We start from the raw sequence: 14,616 nt of genomic DNA on the forward strand, positions 1-14,616 counted from the left end.
ACACCGGGAGGGAATCAAGATGCAAGTGCTCTTCTTCTGCTGCGGGGGTGAACAGGAGGCCCTGATATCGCAATGCCAGCCGTCAATGATCGAAGGTTTTCACAGCTGAACATGCTCAAGTTGCTCAAGATCTATGTAACCAAGTAAGCCAAGAAGAACACGACACGTCGATGCTGCTGCCTGTGTCATGGCTTTATTGGAGCGGCATGGCTGACGCGCAAGGAGACCGGATACCGTCCACATGATGCTGCGGACATTACTCTGGAGGCATTGGCATTGATGTTAGCTGTCGTTCCAACATGTGGTCAGGCATCTGTATGTAGCATGCGCTGTCAGTGAGACATTTTGTTGTGCATGAGCTGCCAGTTGAGGCCCGTGATACAAAGTAGTTCCCGTTGTGCATGTGATGAGCTTTGCTAGTTTCACTGGCATGCAAACCTGCTTCGGGGTCCGACAAGCCACAGAGAGTGTCTGCCTGTACTACCCCGAGGCTGTCAGATACCTCCAATGTACTCGCAGATCCTACGCTATGATACTTCATCGTGCACGGTCTGTGGGCGAATCTCAGCGCGGCCCCTATGGAACGCGAGGGAACATGTGTTATCGCCGGCCCGGGAAGGCATGTCGCTCACTACATGTAGAAGGCCCGTTGTCTTGCGACTAGGGACTGAAGAGTTCCAGTGCGCGCAAGAGTCGAGCGCACCCTTCACCCTATTCGGTCTACATATGTAAAGTCCGGGACTCGCTTTGGAAAGACCATGGGTGGGCAAAAAAGGCAAGGATCGAATTTTGGGGCTGATGGATGGGCGTGGCGGTGCCAAGAGAGAACTCCAACATGCCCACGCACGTGGGCACAAGTGTTTTTGGAGATTGGTGCAATAGTGGCGCCGCCTGAAATGAGTGGCTGCGAATAATGTCGCGCTGCTGAATTTGAGCATCTTGAAAAAGAACAAACTCCTTGTTTGCTCATCTACGATGGGATTGAACTACAAACATACGCCACTGATGTCTTAGCTTTCTCGGCTTAAGCTCCGTGCATGGAAGGCGCAAGTACACTCATTCATCACCGCTACCATCGCGCCAATGGCCAGGGGACAGCCGGACCGCCAGGCTCACCGTGGCCTGGGGCTTCGATTCTGGAACACGATCCGCCAGAACTACATTCTCGGCTTCACATCATTTGGCGGGCCACCGGTTCACTTCAAGATTGTGAGTCTTCAGCTCCATGTCCGTTTTCGTTTCACGATGGCCGAGCAATCGCTGACCGATTGGTCCGTAACAGTTTCACGACAAGTTTGTAAAGAAGCTTCAATGGATCGACGAGCAGGTGGTGCGTGATCACGATTTTATGGGACACAACGTGATGCATGCTGATCGGCCAGCAGTACCAGGAGCTTTTCAGCGTGTGCCAGGCCTTCTCGGGCCCTGGCAGCACCAAGATGCACTACTGCATCAATCTCATCCATGATGGCTTTCTCCCTGCTGTGCTGGGCTTCTTCATATGGAGGTAAGAATGGACGAGCTGCCAGTCGATATCCCTCGATGTAAGATATTAGAAGTTGATTCAATCGCGACAGCTTACCCGGAGCTTTCGGCATGTACGGACTATCCATCGGGGTGTCCAATATCGGAACGTCTCTGCCCCGGCCGGTATACGCCCTGCTCTCCGGCCTGAACGCCTCCACAGTGGGCATCATTGTCCTTGCCGCAGTCCAGCTGTCAGAAAAGGCCATCACCGACAAGATGACGCGCATTCTGGTCTTTCTCGGTGCTGCCGCCGGCATGCTCTACAACGCACTGTGGTACTTTCCGCTGCTCATGTTCCTTGCTGGTGTTTCAACCGTGGTCCACGACCAGCGCTGGCTCCATAAGCCGGTGAGAGCAGTGATCACCAGGGCTATGGCTGTGAAGAGGCGGGTTCGACGAGCGGGAGGCGGAGATGTTGATGCGTCTGCTCCTCCGCCAGAACCGGCCAACGAAGCTCCAATAGAAGCGACACAATCGACCCTCCCGCTCACTGAGGACGGGCACTCCTCTGCTGAACAGGAACCGCGCACCATCCCACCGGAACGCAGGCTGAACTTTTCGTGGAAGTTTGGTCTCAGCGTCATCGTGTGCTTCCTGGTCACCTTCATCGTCATCATGGTCCTTCGCGGTACCTTGCAGGCCAAGTCGCTTCTTTTCAGCTTCTTCGCCAACATGTACCTCGCGGGCACAATTATCTTTGGCGGTGGGCCCGTCGTCATCCCACTGCTTCGGGAGTATGTCGTCGCCGAGGGCTGGGTGTCTGCCCGAGACTTCCTGATCGGTCTGGCCATCCAACAGGCCTTTCCCGGGCCAAACTTCAATTTCGCCGTGTACCTGGGTTCGCTGACGGCGATAAACGGGGGCTACAACTCGGCTGCTGGGGCCGTCTTGGGCTTCATTGCCATCTTCGCCCCGGGTCTCATTACGGTCCACGGTACGATGGGCATTTGGAGCGCGGTGCGCGGGCTTCGCTGGGTGAAGTCGATGCTCAGGGGCGTCAACGCGGCCGCCGTTGGTCTCATTTACACGGCCGTATATCGCCTCTGGCAGATCGGGTACATCGACGAGGGCTTTCAGCAGGGCACCAGTCTTGCGCTGGAACCCTGGTGGGTGGTGGTTACGGCGTCGAGCTATGTTGGCGGGTACTGGTTTGGCGTCAGTCCTCCAGTCGCGATTGTTATGGGAGCAGTTCTGGGATTGGTCTGGTATGGTGTCGTTTCAAATTGACTGGATGACACGCACATTTCTCACCGCCAGATGACTATACCATAGTTAACACTCATGCCCCTCGAAAGGAGCCTGCATGTGATGAGATGTGTTTGCATTTCCCAAGGACACGGCATCAGAGGCCAAAATATCGCTACGCCACGTACACATCATATCCGCACGGGGACACCAGACACCAGCACTCCACGCAATTGAGAGCTCCCCCGCTCACAGCTTCATGTTTGACCACATGGAGGTCTTGAATCTCTGACTAAATGTATAGGCAGCAATATGGAGTCGTCACCTGGTGACGCAAACGGCATCTGCAAGCCGTGGCGTATGCGGTTGCGCAAGGCATGCCGTGATGGAAACACGACCATTGCGGACTGGAGAGTGTCCACGTGAGCGACGATATTCTGTAACCCAAATCTAGCCCCGAAGCCGACCCAATTCGGGATTATGGCGACGTACGCACGTAGAAGAGGAGGCGGCTCGCGCTCTGTTTCGACTCTGTCTGGCCTCGAGACCTGGACCCCTGAGGGCTCGTGCGCGAACATATCCGGCAATGACGTAGCATCCCCTCGCCCCGCGAGAGCAACCTGGAAAGGCAGATTGCTAGGAGAACCCGCGATCGCACGGCCGGCCGTGTAAGGGACGGATCGTCTTCAGCGGAACCCTGCCGGTAGTGGCGTCAGATTCGCAAGAGCTCACCGACGGAGCGAGCGAGCCCGATGCATATGTGCTTGCATACGACAGATCAAGTGTCTGTTCCAGCGGCTGACCGGAAAACATTGGGCACGAGCCAGATGTGACACCGTTCCTGGAGCATGTGCTCCCTCGACGACGTAGAAGCCTGATGGAAGCCACAAGGAAGCTCTGGGGGGCATTGACTTACACCGAGTCATGCGGTTTGCGAGTCGCAGTAATATGAAGACCAAATGACAACGACATTGCGCGCGCTATAGAACCTTGAAAGGAAATCGGCGTAGCGATTCCTGTGCTGATTGCGTGAATGATAATTGTGCGTTCTCAGCACCACCACTATTGCGCCCCTGCTTTAGCCCAGAGCTGCGACTGTAATAACACTCCAGGATACCAAGATAGGCTGTGGTCAATTTGCTACGATACTGCACTGCTCCTTTCGACACATCGCGACTCTCTCGCCATGATCAAGTGAAAACTCGGCCAGGATAGAGGCCCGACGAGGTTTAGACTTGGTCGAGTCTTTATCTCGCGCATCGTCACGGCCCGACGTCGTGCAAGACACCAGTCGACGATCAGCCGAGCGACAAGATCGACATCGACGAGGAATGATCCCTCCCCGATAAAGGCGATGATTGCCGGATATCAGAACCAAGATTCTGCCCGTGCGAGACAGACGTATGAAGCACCGGGCACGCTGTATAATCTTGACGGGGCGGAGCAAGTTTGCAGGGTTCGCCAGCTGGCTCCGGCGTAGCTCGTGAGCACTGGACCGTTTCATCGAAGACACGAGACATGCCGCGAGCCCACCGCATGGGGGTTAAGGGTGTAATATCGAGGCCTTTTCTGGGTGGTATCAATTATTCTCGGACCATGACGCGGCGGCCTCCGTCAACTAGCACGGGTGGTCGCGCCGCGGGCCGCGAGATTGGGCGGCAGGCCTGACACTGGCCTCGCAGCGCTCACTTGTTAGTAGTTGTCGCGGGGAAACCACCCTGAGCTCGAAATGGCCATAGGACTGATACTGTACTGTACAGGAGGTAGGCGGCCGTATCTAATCCGAGCGTTGCTACAGTTCACATAGCTGTCCGTTACGTCAATACCACACCGCACCGGCATTTCGTTGCGCTGGCGACGCGAGTTCCTGCGACATGTGCCGCGTCTGCCGTATAGAGTGCGCGGCCCGATATATCGACATCTGGCCGAGGCGGTTGCGTGGCCAGGCTGTGGCTCGAAACGTCAATGCCGACAGACGCGCAGTGGACGATGACGCATGGAGCGGAGACATAGAGGAGGGCCTGTAGACAGCAATCGAGTATATAGAGCTGGTTGAGTTCCTGGTTGTAGAAACCTATCCTCATCAGATACTCAAGCAAGCCTTCAACTCTTTTTCATCTTCAACAAACTCACTCAACTGTAAGAGACGCACATTTTGAGGGCACCTACAAGAGTCATCTCACTGACACATCGGACAGTTCTCCAACAAACCACCTCCCACAACACGATCAAAATGATGTCCCCCAAGTTCTACAACTTCCTCGCCGTCGTGCTCATGCTCCTCGGCCTCGTCTCAGCCGCCAGCTCCATCGCCCCGGCCAAGACCACGGCTCACGTCACCACCACGCACACCACGACCGTCGTCGTGACCAAGACCACCCACGCCACCACCAAGGCCTCGGTCACTGCCTCAGTCACGGGCACCAACAAGAAGAAGGAGGCGGCCACCAGCACCTCCACGGCCAAGAGCGCCGGCAACAAGGTCGCCGACGCGACTCTCATCACCGTCTCCCTGGCGGCTGGCCTCGTCACCTTTGGCCTGGTCTTGTCCTAAGCCAGCGAGCGGGTGGGCTGGCTACGGTGAACGCTGCGGGACAAAGCTGGACTCCAGAAGCCAGGCATGGGAGCGGCAGAGCAGCCTTCACCGTGCCGGAATTGAGAGTGTAGGTGGCACGCTGCGCGAGCATATGGGATGGCTCGCGCGGTGTTGGCGCTCTACACTCAACTTGTACTAGTACGATAGCAAGTCTGGGCGCGGATTGTCAACCTACTCGATGCCACTTGCACATGAGACGTATATGGATAGAGGGTCATAATGTAGAATGGAATTTGTATTTAGAATGGCAGCGATCAGAGTAATGCACAGTCTTGTCAATGTGCGGTCCATTGAGGCGATACGTGATAGGTTTCTGCCGAGCCGCTTGTTGCGAGAGCCTGGGTTGGTGCGCTCCGAACAGGCATGGCAAAGCTTACATGTCGCTGCGTTGTGCTTCAAATGCGAGAAATTCACTACACATGACTTGTCTATGTCCTGTAGCCGCCATAGGAGGTTGGATATGTGGTGGCGGGCGGCCACGGACAACGGTCCTCTCATAACGGCGGCATGATGGAGCCCGTCACCAACAGCAAGGCCAATTCAACGACGCCAAAAGCAGCTCTCAGACAAAGCCAAATGCATCTCCCCAGAGCTTCCCCAAGCAGCTGGCTCTGGGGAGCTCCAGTTGAGACAAACGACTGTAGCGTCGGCTGGCGCCGAGGATCGTCGGGTCCTCGCGCCTCACACGTGGAACATGCGTGCGACAGCTGCAAGATGACCATGGGGCATCGTGGCCATTGGCAAGGCCAGGCTAGGCTGGCACATCGGGGCGTACAAGCGCCGCGGCCGACGACAGCCGACAAAACGCGGGGCGGGCGTAGAAACAAGGAAAGAAACACGGCTCGGTCAGGGCAGCACGCTGGGCATCTAGAGACTGACCTTGACTCGAGTCGATTCAATACAGCAGCCACAGTGGTATTTGCGACGGCGCGGTACGCGAACAAGAGAAGTATTGCGAGATGCCAGTCAGACTGTGGAGCCTTTCGCTGAGAGAGGTTCGGGATGTAGATGAGGTGAAGCTAGTTGTGATGTGCCATACACGGGCAAAGCCAAAGGGGGTCAGGTCAGCAGCACTCAACACCAGACACGCACTGTCTTTAGCGGGTGGTGTGCTTCGTCCAGCCTCTGTTTAAGCAGGGGTGGCAGACTGACGATGCTGCGTGGCTAGCAGAGTGCCCGTCGGCAGCCATCTGCTCCGTCACACCTTGCATGCCCGACACGTTTCGGCATCGCGATGCGGCGAGACAAGCCGGTTGCAGAGGCTGCTACTATTTGTATTGGCACCTTGCCGCTGCGCGTACGATTGAATGTCACGAGCATGTGCACCGCAAAGATGCTGCGATTCTGGAAGACCAGGACGGCTCCCAGCAAGGCTGAAGCCCAAACGACGAGGCCACTTGTGCACGTCGTCTTGTTCCAGTTCAAGGCACAGCTGACACTGGAGCAGCGCAAAGAGGTACGTCGGCGCAACGTCATGACCACTGACGTACAGTAAATGGGGAGACAGAGAAGAGTGCTGGCTGACAGCGCTTCCCGAGCAGTGCTGCAGCCAGATGCTCCGGCTCAAGGACAAGTGCCTCCACCCGACATCTTCGCGGCCGTACATTCGGTCATCAGTAGGCGGACTCGACTCGAGCATCGAGCAGCGACAGGTACGTGATGGACTCTCTCAAGACTGACCATTGACTCGGCAACGCTAACGACGACCAGGACGGCATCACGCACGCGTTCGTAGTCGAGTTTGACAGCGTCGAGGACCGCGACTACTACGTGCAGCGGGACCCGATGCACAAGGCCTTTGTCGAGAGCATGCTGCCCAAGCTGGAGAAGGCGCAGATTATCGACTTTTCACCAGGGGTCTTTTGACGGTCCGAGGCTGGGGCAGGGGAAGGGGCCGGATCTCGAGTGCTGGAGATGCAGGGAGAAGGGGGATGCATGGGAGGCGGGCGCCGGTGGTCTGGGATAGATGGTTGGAGACGCCTGGATGACGGCAGGGCTGGTCGGCTGGGCGGGGCGGGTGAGCAGACAGACAGGGAGGCAGACGTTGAACACGATGTGATGGGCTGCAGCTTGCGGGCTGACGCGTCAACGTGGAAGAGCGAGCATACTGGTTGAAATAAGGAGCGATTGCAGTTGTCGTGATGCTGGATGTGCAGGGCTGAAGCATCAGTGAGACGGGCTGGAATGCAAGCCCTGGAGGTTGCTGTGCCCGAGTATCGGCGTCTGCGCCAGCGAACTCCAGGGCTGCTGGGGTCTCCCACGGCGTCGCTTCAGGGGCTTCAAGGCGATAGCAGCGGGCGGGCACCTGGGCAATCGCAAGCTGCCCAAGCTCTGCCTACCTAGTCCCCAGCACCCAGGTGACTCTTTAGGGCTGGTTGGCCAGCCCAGGCGGCCAATCACCAGCGTGCGTCGCAACCTGCGGCGCCCCTACGTCATCTGTGGGCGGGCAGACCCCGCGATCGGCAGTGGTGCCAGCCATTCCAGCCCGCTGCGGCCACTTGAGGGAAGCATCGATCCACCACCTCCGTGAAGGGACCCCCCCCAAAACAACTGGACGGCGGAGCCCCGCGGACGCCCTGGCAGCACGCTTCAGTTCTCTCGTCCAGTGCCCAGGCGGCATCGCAGCTTCGGCACGCGCTGCCTGGCCAGTCACAGGCGGCGAGCCAGCCGCCCAGGACCCTGAAAGTTTGCGTTTCACTTGCCTCGACGGCCTGTATGTCGTTCCTCTGCCGCCACGCCTGCGCCGCCGCCGGCCTTGGAACGTGTCTCCCGTCCAAGCGCAGTCACGCCGGCGAGCTCTCCCGACGTCTCTGGCCGCCCTTTGTCTCTCCCACCTCTCGTGCTCTTTGTCCTTCTCGACAGTCAGTTCATTCATGCCCCTCGCCTGATCTGCCGCCAACCTGCGAATGCTGCTTCCCGCAAGCATTCCTGCACACGCCCCTTGAGACTCGACGACGCTCCTCGCACTGCATCCTGACGTGCAGCGACAGAGCTCTTGACGAGGCGCACGCCCGCCAACCGTTCTGGTCGCATTGGCGGCCGCGACAGCATCACATCCCACGACGCGCTCCCCGTCCACGACCTTTGCAATGGCGCAGCCGTCGCATCCCACCTTCATCAACCTCCCTCCCCCGGGCTCGAACCCGGATACGCCTTCTGAAATGCCGTAAGTCCTCGAAGGGTCCCTCAGAAGCGCGCAGCAGCAGCTAACGTTGATGCTCGCCCGACCAACAGCGGCACGCCGACGAGCACGACAACCTCTCTGTCCGCCCTGTCTACGACCGCTATTAAAGATGGCCATCGCGGTCATTTCGCCTCGGGCCCCCATGGCCGTGGCCACCAGCACAGCCCATCCGCCACGAGCCTCGAGGCTGAACGAGCCGACCGCATCTCCCGCCTGGCCGGGCTCGAGCGAGTATCGACATTGCGCGCCGCGCCTCAGACACCCAGTCAGGGCGGCGGCGCCTCGTCTCTCTCGCCCCAGACGACGCCCACCTCGACGACCGGCTTTCCGCCCAACTTCCCCGCCTCGCAACACCTGACGCCGGCTTACTTTGACAGCAATGGTCAGCCCGTTGCCGTCACCAAGATGAGCACCGTCGGCACCGCCAGTGCGACCGAAAGCCACATTGGCGAGGGCGAGGGCTCGCGTGCCATGGCCGGCGAGCGCGACGAGGACATGCTCAGCACCGATACCAATTACAGAGAGGCCGAGTCCGTCACTAGCCTGGGAGCTGACCCGGACGCCATGGACGAGGACATGGCCACGCGGTCCGTCGGCGGCTACGAAGATCGAATGAGCGATGACGGCTCTGCCTCGCTCGTGGGATTCGGCGAGGGCGCCGGCAGCACCGTCTCGGGACCCATCTACCACCGCCGCGTGCCGCCCGGAGCGTCTGCCGCGCATCAGGCATGGAACCTGGAGCGGGTTAACTCGGGCCTCAGCGACGCACGCCGCGACCGCGATACGCCCATGGGAGGGGGCCTGGCCAGCGGTGGCGACACGCCCATGAGCGCGTCGGCTATCCAGGAGCGCCGCGACGCCCGCATGATGGACGGCGTCGCGGCAGATCCTCCCCATCCTGGGTATCCATCGGGGGACGAGACGTTTGTGGACACAACCTTCAGGGGGCCTGTCGTGTCACGGCAGCAGACGAGGGAGACGGCTGAGAGGCTTGTGTCACCGCTCGATGCGGGCGAGCAGAGGGTAGGCTCGACGGCGCTGGGCAGCCCAGGCCGCGGAGGCGAGCCATTGGGCAAGTTTTACTTTGAGGGCAATAGGACGGATGACTGAGTGTTCCGGGGAAAAGCCTGTGTGGGAGGGCGGTCTCACCGTCGACGTGTCGGCGCCGGAATCGCCTGCGTGTGTGTGCGTTTCTGCGGCTGAGGCGGAGTTGATGTTCCGGGTTGGATGAATCCGCCGATGGAAAAAGTGATATTAGGGGAATTGCGAGAATGGCGTGTGTTGATGCCCCCGGCGAGGGTGCCTGGGAGGATGAGTGATGATGGACGCTTTGCCGGTTGCGCTGGATGAGGCTTTGGCGACGAATGACAGCGGCCCAATTGAATGCGTTTCTAATGCGCAACATGGACGCAGATGTGAACTTGAACGTGGCCAATGAGGTGTCGGGTGTTTTGCTCAGCTCTGCGAGATATCATGGTGCTGATCGTAAGTCTGACTCTTGAGGTCGCCACTTTGGGAAGTGCGTCACCCGGCGACTTACACGCGCTCACAACTGCATGCCGCTCTACCCGTCAAGGTTCTACGTCCCGACCACCAAGGTCCCCAGCGCATCTCTCGCCGAAGCGCACACATCTCTATCCTCTCCAAAACCCATTCGCCTTCACGAGAGTAGAGCTTGAAGGCGCATAGCTCTGCGGCCGACGGAGTTCGACGACGCGGAGGTACCAGCAGACGACTCGGTCTAACGGACCGGAGCGCCCGCACCAGACGGCACGGAAGCTGCGCAGAATATGCCAGCCAGGACCAGAGCGGAGCGAGCCTCGGCGAGGGACGCGCGCGCCAAGGCCGCGAGGGCGTTTATCAACAAGACGGTGCCGGCGCTGCTCAAGGCGAATGCGCGGGCGCGGAAGGGCGTCGAGGCGGCGGAGCGGATCGTCGACCCGCCGCCGTGGATGCCCACGACGAGCACAGTCACGTCGTCATCATCGCTATCGACATCGCCCGCTGAGGAGAATGAAGCGGCTTCTAAATCACGGAGACGAGGAGACCGAGGTGGTGCGCAGCAACAACAACAGCAGCAGCAGGAGGACCATGAGCCGCCACGTATGCACATCACCCTCCGTGTGGAGGACACGCTCGAGGCCGCGGCGCGGCTCGTCGCCGAGACGGCCGGCAGCAGCGGCAGCGATAAGTTTAACTACAACGGCAGCGACAGCGGAAGCGGCAGAAGCGGAGGTGGTGCACGCCGGCAGCAGCAGCAGCAGCAAAACGGCCGCGTCGCGGTCCTTAACATGGCGTCGCCCTTACGGCCCGGCGGAGGGGTCCTCACGGGCGCGACGTCGCAGGAGGAGCAGCTCTGCGCGCGCACGACGCTCTACCCGTCGCTGCGCGAGTCGTTCTATCGCCTCCCCGAGGTGGGCGGCGTGTACACGCCCGACGTGCTGGTGTGCCGTTCCTGGACTTCTGCCCCTTCCTCTTCCTCCTCCACCTCCGCCTCCGCCATCGGAGCAGACGCGATGCTGCTACCCCCATCGGAGCGGTTTTATGTGGACGTCCTAACGGCAGCGATGCTACGCATGCCCGACACGATCGTCCAGAGCGCACAAACAACGGCCACCTCCATGTCCCCGGCGGAGACTCGTCCTGCCACGCAAGTCGCAGCGGCGCTGGCCTACGCGGAGCCGCAGGACAGGGAGCTCGCGCACCGCAAGATGCGCGCCGCGCTACGCATCCTCCGCGGGCGGGGCGTCACGCACGTCGTCCTCGGGGCGTGGGGGTGCGGCGCGTACGGGAATCCCGTCGGGGAGGTTGCGCGCGCGTGGCGGGCGGCGCTGTGTGGTCGCGGACGAGGGCGAGGGGCCGAGGGATGGGACGGACTGCGGGTGGTGTTTGCGATACGGGACGCGGGCATGGCGCGGGCGTTTGCGGATGCGTTTGGGCAGGGGCTGGTGGTGCAGGGAGAGGATGAGGAAGAGCATGAGGACGAGGGTGAGGAGCGGAGTCGTGAGGAGGATAGAGGACAGTCACGGTCAGAGGATAGCAGCGGGCACGGGAGCGACGACGAGGTGGAAGAGTGAGGTGAGTAATGGCACAAAAAGTGCCCGATATCTAGCGGCATGAGCTGAACTCGCCCCTGTATTCATGCCATTGCCGTCATGGCTCACGAATCTCATGTAGAATCGAGCAAGGACAACGCGCATCAGCCAGCCAGAGGAAAACATCGCAGGCAACGGCCCAACTGGCGACTCCTAGTAAATCCAAACCGCCCGTCCAGTTCAGTGCCCACGTGTGAGCCAAAACACCAACGTCACGGTAGGCCGGCTGAAACTAAAGACTTCATGCAACCCGCCTCTCTGGCGACGAATGCTGTCAAAGGCCACCTTCTGAACCGTGACGCAGGTGAATAGACCGCCGCCCTTGTCACGGAGCCATAGCGCCCGCCCGCAAGATCGTCATGGACGGCACTCCTGCCCGGTCCGCCGCCTGGACAGCCACAGATTGCTTCTCCGTCCGACGCTCCGTCACAGGCTACCCGTCGTGGTGCGGATCGCGCAATCTGTTCCAAAATCACGTCCCATAGCGTACCGTGATCCTCGAACCGGGCCGAGTTGTGTTGAACAGTGGCCCTCCCGTGTCCTGGGATTGGAGACCAACTCTTCCGGGCAGATGAAACGTTCCCTGGTGTAGCGTGAGCCGGCTCGAGCAGGAGAGCTGGTACTACTCGTTGGTGAAGAAAGCTTTTCGCGGCTGCGTAAAAGATCATCCCTTCCGCCGTGTATGCCCCAAAATGCATGTCATAAGTCGTTAGGTGCAGATAAAGTCAAGCCCCATGTCCCTGGCGACGCCTTGCCAGTCCCAAACCGAAACCCAGTCTCCCTTATCCATGTGTGTCCAAACTCCTTCCAGCAGCTCCCTGACGCGGTCGCAATTTCGGAGGCCCGTGTAGCCGCGGACGACCCTGATGGCAGCCCGGACACGATCTCGTTGAGGAACATCGAAGCAGGCCGTGCCAATAATCAGACATGGTATCAAAAGCAATGTCTGTGCGGGGTCTGACGGCTTGAACGATTCTAAAATCGACAGCGACTCCTCCACGGCCAGTGTGATCCGTCTGTCATCGTGCGCCGGGCGCCTCGTTGGTGGTGGAGAGGAGCCCCGATGACTGCTTGCCTGGCCATTGCTGCTCGTGGGCTGAGAATCCAGCTCATGCATCGAGTTCGTGCGCGACGGATTCCGCGAGGATAAGCAGCTCCGGATCGGAGCAGGGTCGAAGCCAGATGACGTTTCGCACCGCACGGTCGCAGCCATGGACGCGCGGCGCGGGGGTGCGGCGGGAGACGCTGGCACTGTCGGTAACGAGCCCAAAGTCGAACGTCGTGCCGGAGCCGCGGATGGCGGGTAGATGGATCGAAACAGGTAAACCCACATCATTTGCTTATATAGGGGTGCCACGCAGTCGCGGCTGTCTCCAGGTGGCCATCGCGGAGACCATTCCCGGATGGCAGCATCGATGTCAACGGCCTTGAACAACGTGATGTAGTCGACGACCGGGTCCACGGACGTTGCCATGTTCGCGCGAATGGTGTTTCGGATGCTCGTGATTTGCGACAGGTACCCAAACAGCCCGTCGGCCACGCCCAACAGACGAGGCGGTGCGATGGGTGTCAGGGGCTCCCAGTCCGGTGAGCTTAGCCGATCCGCCATCGTTTCCGGGTGCCAGAGCAGATCATCAGCGTAGATGTGGTACTGGAAGAACTCTGTGATAAACGTATAGAAAGCCGTGTCCTCTGGCGGGCATTGTTGCATGAGCTTCTGGTAGGCCTGCAGATGAAATCGGTGCTCGCCCCTGGGGTTCCCCTCCGCTCGGGTCCGCAGCAGGAGGCACAGGATTTGGCCATACTGCGCAGCCAGAACGGTCTCATGGTCCGGGTCTTCTGTGCTGGTCGGGTGGTTCATGTCGTCGTAGAAACGTTTCAGTGCTTCGCCATGGTGGTACTCGGCCCGCTGGTTAATGGACTCGCGGCTGGCCAAAGCGTTCTCTTGGAGTATCTTGCTGCCGTAGGGGGAGTCAAAGTCAATGTGCTTGCTGCTCAGGGCCAGGATGGAGTGCATGAGGCCTTGGTGTTGGTTGGCGAGCTGCAGGATGATGTCTTTGAAGGCATTCCGGGCCTCACCCTCAACGGTGAGGACGTTGCTAAAGTGGTTGATGTAGTGCTTCCAAAAGATCTTGTCCTCTACAGTCTCGACACCAAGAAAGATGGGTTGCATGGTGACGGTGGGTAGAGATTCTCGTCTGAGACGTTCTAGGGACGAGTCAGACGGCATTCGCCTCTGTGAAGCACGCACACTTACCTTCTTCAGCCCTCTCTCTGCCACTCTTCCATAACTGTTTCTCGTGGTATCCCTCGCAAACAACAGCATTCTTCTCGCAATTCATACCTGCGGACACAAGAGTCAGCGCCTGGCCAGGGGACGAGACGGCTTTTCTCATTCGTACATCGTGGCTTGGCCTCGTCGCATTTCTTCTTTCTCTTCCTGCAAGTGATGCAACCAGTCTTGGATCGGCCCTTTGTGATCTTGCTCGCGCTGATAGTGGGTGTGAGGGGGTGTTTTCTGGGTCGTCCGCGAGGCCGCTTCTGTTTAACCTGCGTGTCGCCGGTCTGTATGTCAGGCGCATGTGGGGCCGCCTTGACGTCGTCGAGGTTGATATCGTCGTCGACGGGCTCAAGTTTAGGGATCGTCAGAGCATCGTCCGAACCGCGCTCCCAATGGTCCCATTGAACATCCTCGTCACCGTCGTCGCGGTCGCCGAAGCCGATGCTCCACGAGTCGGTGCAAGACGAGGATGCGGAGGCACCTGTCGTCGGCACGGACGACCCGTCAAGTGTAGTTTCCATAGCCGAGCTCACTGGCGATATCTGTCCCGTCTGAATCGAGATTGGCATGGAGCCTCTTCGCCATGTGGACTCAGTTGGCGACGGTGACGGTAGGACCACGGCGTCCCACGCCGCATCGCCAGAGTGCGTCGTCTTCTCCGGCGGCCAAGCCATAGCTCCTGTGTCAGTCACGAGAGCCAGCGGTTGTTCCATTGCCAGTTGACGGCGAACGCATGCCCACAAGAGAC

The 14,616-nt window shown here is 59.5% G+C and overlaps 6 protein-coding genes across 6 annotated transcripts; 5 read left to right on the top strand and 1 right to left on the bottom strand.

Moving 5' to 3' along the window:
* Positions 1-1,083: 1,083 nt before the first annotated feature.
* PLICBS_005388 (uncharacterized protein) lies at positions 1,084-2,754 on the top strand (the record flags this gene model as incomplete). The annotated part of the gene is made up of 4 exons (XM_018319067.2): positions 1,084-1,209; positions 1,283-1,330; positions 1,386-1,507; positions 1,578-2,754. 4 exons carry the CDS (start codon positions 1,084-1,086, stop codon positions 2,752-2,754), a joined length of 1,473 nt encoding a protein of 490 aa, XP_018181541.2.
* A 2,191-nt stretch (positions 2,755-4,945) lies between these two features.
* Positions 4,946-5,266, top strand: PLICBS_005389 (uncharacterized protein; the record flags this gene model as incomplete). Its single annotated transcript, XM_018319068.2, has 1 exon — positions 4,946-5,266. The coding sequence occupies one exon, from the start codon at positions 4,946-4,948 to the stop codon at positions 5,264-5,266; it is 321 nt and encodes a 106-aa protein (XP_018181542.2).
* Positions 5,267-6,861: 1,595 nt separating this feature from the next.
* PLICBS_005390 (uncharacterized protein) lies at positions 6,862-7,174 on the top strand (the record flags this gene model as incomplete). Its single annotated transcript, XM_018319069.2, has 2 exons — positions 6,862-6,960; positions 7,019-7,174. The coding sequence occupies 2 exons, from the start codon at positions 6,862-6,864 to the stop codon at positions 7,172-7,174; spliced, it is 255 nt and encodes an 84-aa protein (XP_018181543.2).
* Positions 7,175-8,397: 1,223 nt separating this feature from the next.
* PLICBS_005391 (uncharacterized protein) lies at positions 8,398-9,602 on the top strand (the record flags this gene model as incomplete). The annotated part of the gene is made up of 2 exons (XM_018319070.1): positions 8,398-8,474; positions 8,543-9,602. 2 exons carry the CDS (start codon positions 8,398-8,400, stop codon positions 9,600-9,602), a joined length of 1,137 nt encoding a protein of 378 aa, XP_018181544.1.
* Positions 9,603-10,282: 680 nt separating this feature from the next.
* Positions 10,283-11,569, top strand: PLICBS_005392 (uncharacterized protein; the record flags this gene model as incomplete). The annotated part of the gene is made up of 1 exon (XM_018319071.2): positions 10,283-11,569. One exon carries the CDS (start codon positions 10,283-10,285, stop codon positions 11,567-11,569), a length of 1,287 nt encoding a protein of 428 aa, XP_018181545.2.
* A 727-nt stretch (positions 11,570-12,296) lies between these two features.
* PLICBS_005393 (uncharacterized protein) lies at positions 12,297-14,542 on the bottom strand (the record flags this gene model as incomplete). Its single annotated transcript, XM_018319072.2, has 3 exons — positions 12,297-13,795; positions 13,845-13,931; positions 13,990-14,542. The coding sequence occupies 3 exons, from the start codon at positions 14,540-14,542 to the stop codon at positions 12,297-12,299; spliced, it is 2,139 nt and encodes a 712-aa protein (XP_018181546.2).
* Between the last annotated feature and the right edge of the window lie 74 nt (positions 14,543-14,616).

This window comes from Purpureocillium lilacinum (assembly GCF_023168085.1).
Source record: "Purpureocillium lilacinum CBS 284.36 DNA, scaffold_4, whole genome shotgun sequence".
In the NCBI taxonomy this organism is placed as follows: Eukaryota; Fungi; Ascomycota; class Sordariomycetes; order Hypocreales; family Ophiocordycipitaceae; genus Purpureocillium; species Purpureocillium lilacinum.